The 9,743-nt window shown below is 39.3% G+C and overlaps 1 protein-coding gene across 3 annotated transcripts in view; it reads right to left on the reverse strand.

The window, feature by feature from the left end:
• ELP2 (elongator acetyltransferase complex subunit 2) overlaps positions 1-9,738 on the reverse strand; it is a 70,609-nt gene extending 60,871 nt beyond the window's left edge. For 2 of the 3 annotated variants that reach the window (XR_003902401.1, XM_029921665.1), the window contains exons 1-5: positions 9,442-9,738; positions 6,862-6,940; positions 4,616-4,686; positions 866-1,022; positions 530-607 (exon numbers count right to left, since the gene is read on the reverse strand). Coding sequence is in view for 2 of the 3 variants with exons in the window: in XM_029921665.1 (XP_029777525.1) it covers positions 530-607; positions 866-1,022; positions 4,616-4,686; positions 6,862-6,940; positions 9,442-9,579 (523 nt within the window). In the remaining variant the exon portion in view is untranslated. The remainder of the gene's footprint in view (positions 1-529; positions 608-865; positions 1,023-4,615; positions 4,687-6,861; positions 6,941-9,441) is intronic. The other variant, XM_029921666.1, reaches the window with a different exon arrangement.
• Between the last annotated feature and the right edge of the window lie 5 nt (positions 9,739-9,743).

The raw sequence follows: 9,743 nt of genomic DNA on the forward strand, positions 1-9,743 counted from the left end.
CAAAGAATTTATTTTCCCAAATTAGATTTATAGATGTTGATAAGGTACATGATAAAGAACACCAATCCCAACTTCAGATTAGGTCACTTAAATCTTCAACAGCTATCAAAATTTTTAAGTTTCTTTTATGCTCTATACACAGATCATCTGAATACTGAAATCAAAAGTACACTTCTGGGAAAGGCAGCATAAGGAATAGAGTAGTGGAATAACCATGTAGTACACCTGAAACTAATGTTAAGTAACATTGTGTCAACTATACTTCCACTTTTTTTAAAGGTATATATTATCCACGTTTCAACTTGTTTCATGAAAACATTTACATAAAATATTAAGCCCTAATGTTTCTGGTTGTATGGAGACACAAAAATATATTGCTGTTTTCCGTGGGGTTTGGGGATTTTTAGGTAGGCTCTATACCCAACATGGGTCTCGAACTCATGACTCGGAGATCAAGAGTCACATGCTCTACTGAGCCAGCCAGACACCCTATACTGCTGTTTTATCGTATACTTAGCAGGATACTCACCATCAGTACTAGGCAAATAAGACAAGCAGAGAGCCAGAGTGAATCCATTTCCAAAGTTCAACGTCTGAAGGCATGTTACTAAGAAATAATAAAAAACACCATGAACAACTAACACTGAGCTTATCCACTTAGGAAAGCTCGGCAGCATCATTATAGCCCTGGGTGCAGCAGGGGATGAGAGAAGTTAATCCTGAGCCCCAAGGACCATGTGAACGTAAATGGTCAATTTTTAACAACGTTACAGAGAATAAAAGGACTTAAAAAAAAGTGACATGTGTGTTCTTTCATCACTTGACAATTACTATTTCATTTGTATTATAATTTCTCTAAACCTACCTTCTGAACTGTTTTTAGACCAGACTCGAACTGTAGAATCGGAAGCTGCAGACACTATCAGTGTATGTAAGGCGACACCTGGTGCCCTCTTCTGGTAAAGAGCATGCACCGCATAGACAGGTCCTTCGTGGCCTTGGAGATGGACTGCTTTTAAAAGCTATGTCAGAAAGAATTGACAAAAACATGGTGATAAAAAAGGAATTAACAGCTTTACCTTTACTGAACTAAAATTACAGAATTAAAAGTACTGTTAAAATACCTGACCCAGAATACATCCGCTCAAGGTGAAGAGAAAGTAAACTTGAGAGAAGTTGGTCTGACTACCGTAAGGACTCTTATGTGTACATACCCCTTGACACAGCAATTTCACATCTAAGAATCTAGTCTGAGATACTAACCACACTTGTGTAACAAACAATAACAAATAACATTCATCACACACACTTTATATCAGTGAAAAATTGCAATCAATCTAAAATTTCTAATAGGAACTGATGGAATTATTGTAGATATACACTGTAGCCAAGAAAAAGGATTACATGAAGGACAACCACAATGCTGATACTTTTTGAAGACTATTGCCAGCCTTGTGGAATGTTCCTCCTTTTGGATCAGTCTGATATTTCCTCATGAATAGATTCTGAATATACATTTTGACATTACTATCCACATGTATCCCATCAGGAAGCACATGGTATCACTCTGTCCCAACGTTAGTGAAGTTAAGTGTGGTATCCTAGTAAAGGTAGTTTCTCTGACAGGTTTTTTCACTGTAAAGGTAAAAATCTCTTTGGTGATATAAGATTATACTTTGGAATTGGATAAATATTTCTCCATCAAACTTTAACCAAATACTTTTAGCGTACACTCATGATACTTGCTTGCATCAAGTACGGCTAGAAAATGAAAAACAAAAAAGAGCAAATAGAACTAAAAAATTCCATTTGTGTACTGTCTACCTGCTTCCATGCAAGATTACTCCCTGTGGTATCATTTATGCTATTTTACGTATGCTTTTTAGAGTTCAAAATGTGTGAGATTCCATCACATCTTTGAAAAGTACTTTTTATAATTTGCTATCTACCAAAATAGATGGATCCCTTAAACATCTCAATTGTTTTCCCAATTAAGCAGAACTCTACCATTCAAGAAGATAATAATTACATATAAAGGTCTGTACACTAACTTCCAACAATCATTAACTTCTGGTTTCCTTGAAAAGTCATTTTAAAGAACTCAAGCACAGTATAATCTCTTTTATGTATAATTATACACACCAAATAGAGAAGTATAACAACATTCATTAGAATGTTAACTCTGTTGAGGTTCTGTACTTAGTTTTCCTTCGCCACGCTTTCCTGTAAACTTTCTTCACATGAGTCTATATCTTTCCTCCCTAAAAATTTACATGTATTGAAAATACTCATTTTACATTTTTAAGCAGGGGTATATGTCAACCATCAGAGAATTTTAAAAACTCAAAAAAAGAAACATCTCAAGTTCATCACCTTGTTAAAAGAAAACAATACTGACTCTTCAAAGACTCAAAGCTCTCATTATACCAGCTTAGAATTATTTCCTTTTATCAAAAGTCAAGGTGTGTTGAGCACCAGTGTACATGGAAACACATATGGAAAGGAGCCTAAGGCTCTAAGGTTTCCATGTGTGGCCCCTTCCTCTAAATCATCTTATTCCCTTTATGTCCCTTTTATGCCTTTCACCCTCCTGCCCTTCTCCCTGTCTGGCCTCACATTCTGTCCTCCAGCCCCTCCCTGAGTTTGCTGTCACCAGATACTCGTCTACGATCCTCTATTGACAGAGCATGGGACAGCACTGGGAAAAGAGTTTAAGTCTCACCTCAAGATCTCAAAAATGAGTGTTCAAATCACTCATGCTCTCTGGATTCCTCTACCAAGATCAATCCAAACAGGAGTTAAGTTTGCTACACCTCTCTTTGCTGTCATTCAAGTCTAGGTGCTTCCAAAATCCCCATTTCCACACCTGCCCTCTCTTTCTGAGAACAAGTATAGATGGCTGGCCAGCAATTCAAGTGAAATGTCTACAATTCCACATCTTCCCTCCTATTTCCCTATCTTACTTTGTAGAGGCACCTTTCTCTCAGGACTTGGAAACAGAATCGCACCAGGTTTAGTTACTTACTATCCTAACACCAGCTCCCATTCCTTTGATAATTAGCCAGTCAATGTCAAAATCATTTTCCCTTCAAAAACATCCCACATTGCTTTCTTCCTATTTTTTCCCCACTCTGATTTGGCACATTGCTGTCAGATTAATCTTCTTTTGATACCCAAACTCTTCTGCTTAGAAATCATCAAGGACTTCCTAATGCCTACTAACAAAGAACTCTTAAAGCTGATATCCACATTTCCACAGAATCTTCTCCTACAGTACTTCTTCCAGTATTACTACCTACAATGACTTATCAAGAAACATTTCCAGAATTCTGTCATTCATTCAGTTACAAGGAATGCTAAGAGTTTTAAAAGGGAAAAACAAGTTCAGTCTTGAAAGAAGTTCCGGAAATGCTAGTTAAACCAAGATACTCATGTTGGTCCACATCCAAACTTCGCAGGGCCCTCATTACACTCCCAGTGCACTGGGACTCTCTAAAGGGGGTACAGAATATAGTGTTTCCCAACCTTAATTGGCCAGAGATTCCTTTTTTTCCACTTAACTTCTTGAAAGATGAATACTTCCCTGAACTTTAGAAAGCCCTGCCCTAAAGACATGTTAGGCTTTGGTTAAGACTGGATACTGCTGAGCAGGTGGTCTCCTTTATCAACTGGGCTTTTTCATTAAAGCCATTTTTCCTACCAGGAAGTCTCTAACCCTTAAATTCCTTCCAAGGAGGGGTACCTGGGTGGCTTAGTGGGTTGGGCATCCGACTTTGGCTTATGATCTCACAGCTCATGAGTTTGAGCCCTACGTCGGGCTCTGTGCTAACAGCTCAGAGCCTGGAGTCTGCTTTGGATTCTGTGTCTCCCTTTCTCCCTGCCCCTCCCTCACTCATGCTCTGTCCCTCTCCTTCAAAAAATAAAGAAACATAAAAAAATTTTTTTTAATTCCTCGCAAGGAAACCACCTGATACTTTAAGACCCAACTCAAAGGCCACCTCTTAAAACTCTACTGAACTCATAGAAGCACGGCTGTGGTACAGCAAGCTACAGCACGTGTCTATGGAGCTACCCTTGTTCTTTAACTATTCAAGTACATTTTGCCTTCAAAACCAGGTACATGAATCATGAAGAGGATTCTGCCTCATCCACATCTACTGCATGACAGATGGTCAAATATCTAACACACTAGCTTTTAATCTTTGCTTACAACTAGTAATAACCTAGTGTCCATCAATAGACATCCATCCATCCTCAGCACTGCATATTTTAACATCACTCAGAATTATGTAAATCTATATCTACATGGTAACAGCTCCCCTATGAACAAGGCAGTATTAATTTATGCTATCAGCGAAGACAGAATAGCCCCATATGTGCAGTATAAAAACCATTCCAAAATGATGGGAAATTCACAGAGATGAATGACAGCATATGAATATGAGAGCAAATATCAGAAGGAAGGGTACAGGGCATGTGAAGTATAGAAAGCAGGATCTGGATTACTGATATGAATAAGGCAACTTCATAAAAGAAAAACACAGCAGAAATGACAAAAAGAGCTGAAAAAAAGGCAGATAAGTCATTTCTTATAACTATAAACATGTCTACCCACCTGATTATTCTCTATTTCCCAGTGAATCACTTGATTATCAGATCCTCCAGAAACTAATTCAGTAGAAGGAGCTGAAAAAAGTTATATTTCTGTAAATATTTTCATTGCTTTTCCCCAGCTGTTTTGAAAACTTTCAAAACTATAGAAAAGATAGAAGAAAACTCATATACCCTTATTTAGACTCACCAACTGTTAACGTTTTGCCACATTTGCTTAACATCTCACTTTCTCTTTATTTTGACAAACCATTTAAAAATAAGTTGTAGACATCAGGACCTCTGACTCTCTTAACACTTATTGTAGATTTCCTAAGAACTGGAACATTCTCCTATATTACCACAGTGCAATTAACATATTAAAAAAGTTTTAATTGTTGATTGATACAGTTTCATTATGTAACATATAGTCCATATTTAAATTATCCTGAAGTGTCCCAGTAATGTCTTTTATAACACTTATAAATTCTGAATCTCAGGACCACATATTGTGTATTTTGTTGCCATATCATTTTAGTCTCCTTTAACTAACCTAGCATAGTTTCCCAGCCCCTTTTTTGTGACAATGAGAGTCCTAGCCAGTTGTTTTGCAAATGTCCCTCAGTCTGGATATATCTGGTTGTCTCCTCATATAAGATTCTCAGCTAAATATTTTTGGCAGGAATAACACATATAGGACATTTATGCTCAGCTGCTTTCAAGTACATATTTTTGAAATAAACAATTATTTCAAAGTAGCTCTTTTAAACACTAACACTTCTTGTTGGTAACAGAAGAAAAAGAAGTAACAATCAAAAAAGGGGAGAAATAATCAAATATAATTTTCCACTTATGTATTTCTTCTGGTCTATGTGCAAGATATTTAGCAGAAGCAACAGGGAGATTGTCTAAAGAACATTAGATCCATAGTCAGAAGTCCAAGGTTCATGTCCAAACCCTACTCCCAGTCAGCTGTGATCTTGGGATTTAATTTCTTCACGCATCACAGAAATTAAGCCAATTATCTAACTACATGATTTTTGAGAATTAGTATAAGGCCCATAAACGTAATGTGTTAAAAATCAGACATTTTAAAAATATGAAATGGGGGCAGCTGGGTAACTTAGTCGGCTAAGCATCTGACTTTGACTCATGGTTTGTGAGTTTAAGCCCCAGCACAGAGCCCACTTCAGATCCTCTGTCCCCTTTTCACTCTGACCGTCCCTCACTCATGTTCTCTCTCAAAACATAAACATTAAAATAAATAAATATATGAAGGGGCATCTGTTGGCTCAGTCGGTTAAGCATCCGACTTCAGCTCAGGTCAAGATCTCACGGCCCTGTCCATGGGTTCAAGCCCTGTGTCAGGCTCTGTGCTCATAGCTCAGGGCCTGGAGCCTCCTTTAGATTCTGTGTCTCCCTCTCTCTCTGTCCCTCCCTACTCATGCTCTGTTGCTCTCTCTCTCTCTCAAAAATGAATAACATTAAAAAAAATTTTTTTTAATATGTAATATTTTTTTTAAAGTAGACTCCACACCTAACATGGGGCTTAAACTCATGACCCTGAGATTCCAGTCACAGGCTCTACCAACCAAGTCCGCCAGGTGCTCCTAAAAATACGAAATCACATTGTTAAAATTTTATATATCACTAATACTTGGGTTAGAAAAAATATCTTAATTCTCTAGTGGTAGAGCCCTAATCTTAGGAAATCAAACCTAATAGTTACAGATTACAGTGAAACACAAGCCAATTCATTTTATGTAACCTCACTTTTAAAGGAAAGATATAAAAGTCCAAATTAACATTTTATAATAAAGCCCTATACTGAAATTCAAGTAGTCTTTGATGTCAGTTGGTGGCAATTAATGTAATTACAATTGTGCTTTAGTATTTGCACCAACAGCCCCTTTTCCTATTATTTAATGGTTTTATTGACCTAACATGACTAATACTGCATTCCCAACTGAAATAAGTGGCTTATTAAACTTTTTTTCTAATGTCACTGATAAAATCATAGCAAAGTCTTACTTATTCAGCAAATTCTGCATTTGTGCATGGCTCAGAATGCTCTCAATAAATGTTTATGGAATAAGAAATAAAATTAATTTGGAGTCCATAAGAAGACCACAGTAGGTATATATAAAACACTGAGGAAATACCAAAGGATTTTGGAAGCACCATCTAAAAGTAATTCTTTTTAGAAAAATGACTACTCATACTTTATCAGAAAACAATTGAGATCACCTTTAACACCAGATGAATACTTACAACCATCTTGTTTACAAATCCACTGTATGCAATTGACCCGAGCAGTGTGACCATTCAGGTTGGTGATGACAACCCTTTCCTTCACAAAAGAAAACACCAGTTAATAAATTACAATTCATCCTACAGAGGAATTAACAGATTAATAGAAGTCAGATATCAATGGTTTTGATGCTAACCAAAAGTTCAGGATTACTTCAAACCAAATCACCTCCCTGAATTCATACACTAAACCGCAGCTTAAACTATCCATTCACTCTAACATGTGCCTGCCTTTTTCGCCACTCCACATTCCCGATGTTCTGTGTTCTCAGCATGCTGAGCTCTCAGGTCTTTATCTGCTCGCTCCTCTGACCACCCTGGTCCTTCCCTACCGGGGAGACACCCAAGGCTAGACCAGGTAACTCTTCCTTGTGCTCCCACAGGCCCCAGGCCCACTGCTACCAAACTTGTACCAATCTGGGGGGTTTTTATTGACGAAAAAAAAAAAACCCTCAAAAGAGAAATTTATGATTAGTGGATTGAAATTCATGGCTCTTTTTACATGCTATGACTGATCAGGTGTTGGATTATCCACCTTAAAGAAACAAAGTTACCAGGCCACAACGAAGTTCCTCAGACATTCCCTTCAGGGTATTCAGTGCTTTTAGCAATATCCCTCCACACTTGGGCTTTCTTTTTTACTTCACGTGCTGCTGAAGATATTGACTCTGTGACTACAGTGCCTTCCTCTTTAGGGCCCCTTTCCCTATTTTCTGCCAATGGCACAAGCTTCCTATCAGCTTATATGCCAACTGAAATTCAGATGCAAATGTGCAAAAACTAGTATATTTCACACATAAGTTATTTGAGGTTGTAAAATTCCTTGATGGGCAGAGCTTATTACCCATTTTCTTTGTGTCATCACCACCCAGTCCAGGGCTAGCACTGGGGGTCCTCAAAAATCTGCTAAATATCACACCAAAGCTTTACTTTACCACCTGACACACTCATATTCCTATATTTAATTTAAAGCCCAAACAATAATATTTAACAAAACAAAGTACTTTTTAGGCCTAATATACTTCTTTTTCGGTAAGTTAAAATCCCCTAACATGGCCACCAGGCTACCACTAAAAGTAAAATTGTGATGGAAGACACAGGTACAAATATGTTAAATGGCGAAGAAAAAAAATAGCGTTCTACAGCTGAGTCAGTCCTTGTTGACTGTCTCAGTAAAGTTTACCTTGGTTTTCCATGCTTTCTCTTGGGTGGCTCAGTAAGTTAAGTGGCCAATTCTTGATTTCTGCTAAGGTCATGATCTCATGGGGAGTTTGAGCCCTAAGTTGAGCTCTGCACTGACAACAAAGAGCCTGCTTAGGATTCTCCTCTCTCTCCCTCTCTCTGCCCCTCCCAGGCCCCCGAATGTGCTGTCTCTCGAAAATAAACATAAAAAAAAAAAAAAAAGAATGCATGGCAACAAAAGAAAACAAAGAAGTAGCAAGATGGCTCAAGATCCAGAAAAGGAATACAACTATTTGATGTATAAATTTGAATGTGCAAAGATTATGAGAATGGGAATTTTAATCAAATTAATAAAGCAGTACAATAATACATACAACTACCTCCTGCATTGCATTTTCATTTCTAGCACTTTACTTTTCATACTGAGACTCCTTTTGAAAAGCGATACTAATTGTGTCCTCCAAAATTAGACCCTGGGAATGGAGCCATAAAAACTCTGGTAAGACTGCAAAAACTAGTCACTTGGAAAGTTTGGTTAAGGGCGCCTGTAGGGCTCAGTCGATTGAGCGCTGGACTCCCGAGATGGAGGGCTAGACTCTAATTTCAGTTAGGTCAAGATCTCACAGTTGGTGGGATAGAGCTTGCTGGGCTCCGGGGGCTGATAGCACATAACCTGCAGGGATTCTCTCTCTCCTTCTCCCTCTAATCCTCCCCCTACGTGTGTTCTCTCTCATTCTCTCTCTCTCTCTCTCAAAATAAACATTTTAAAGAAAAAAAGTCTGGTTAGAGCACCAAGAAAACAATCAACTGACCTGGTGACGTTCCAAGTGTATGTATTTCCTGCCTTATAAGAATATAAAAAAGAATATGCCTTTCCTGCCTGTTTAGGATTCCTAATCCCTTTGACCTTTACCCCACCGGCGCCTTCTTTAAAATACCTATTCCCGAAGTCAAAATACAAGAAATATTTCTTTGAAACCCAATGCAAGTTTATTAAATAAACCTGAAATACAGAAATGAGGTACCACCTGTGATAATGGCTTCCATCCAACCTAAATTGCAAATCTTTTAAAATCCAAACTCATTAACAGTATGGCAGTTCCCAAGGAAGGTTTCAAAAAAGGCTGTCATTCATACGGGGGGGGAGGGGGCTACGAGAGACAAACAGGTTACTGGCAGTACATGGTGACCTCAGGCTGCCGCGGCGTGCGAGACGAGTGAGTCTGGCACGTCCAAAGACGACCCCTCGCCCACACACACCTTACCTGCAGCTCTGCAGGAGTGTCTACAGTCCGCAACGCACCCAAAGGAGACCGCCCCCGAAGAACATGGAAACAGGCGTCCGGCCACTTCTCTTACCTGAGGGTCATAGAGCACCACGGAACAGGATGTGCCGAAGGCCAAAAGTCCCCCGGGCCCGGAGCTCCAGCTCAGGGCTCCCCGCACTCGGTTTGGGCAGCAAAACACGTGGGTTACCTCCAACACTGGCGCTACCATGTTGCTAGCTGTGCCGCGGCCGAGACCTGGGCGCGCACTTCCGCCCTCGGAGCGGAACTACCCGCGTGGAGGCCTTTCCTGCTGGCGTTATCCACACCGCTTTTCAGAGGCGTCCGAGGGCGGGGCGGAGGCGGCCACGCCCACGTCGGCCCCGCCCACTCCTG

Source organism: Suricata suricatta, chromosome 14, assembly GCF_006229205.1.
Source record: "Suricata suricatta isolate VVHF042 chromosome 14, meerkat_22Aug2017_6uvM2_HiC, whole genome shotgun sequence".
NCBI classification, from domain to species: Eukaryota; Metazoa; Chordata; class Mammalia; order Carnivora; family Herpestidae; genus Suricata; species Suricata suricatta.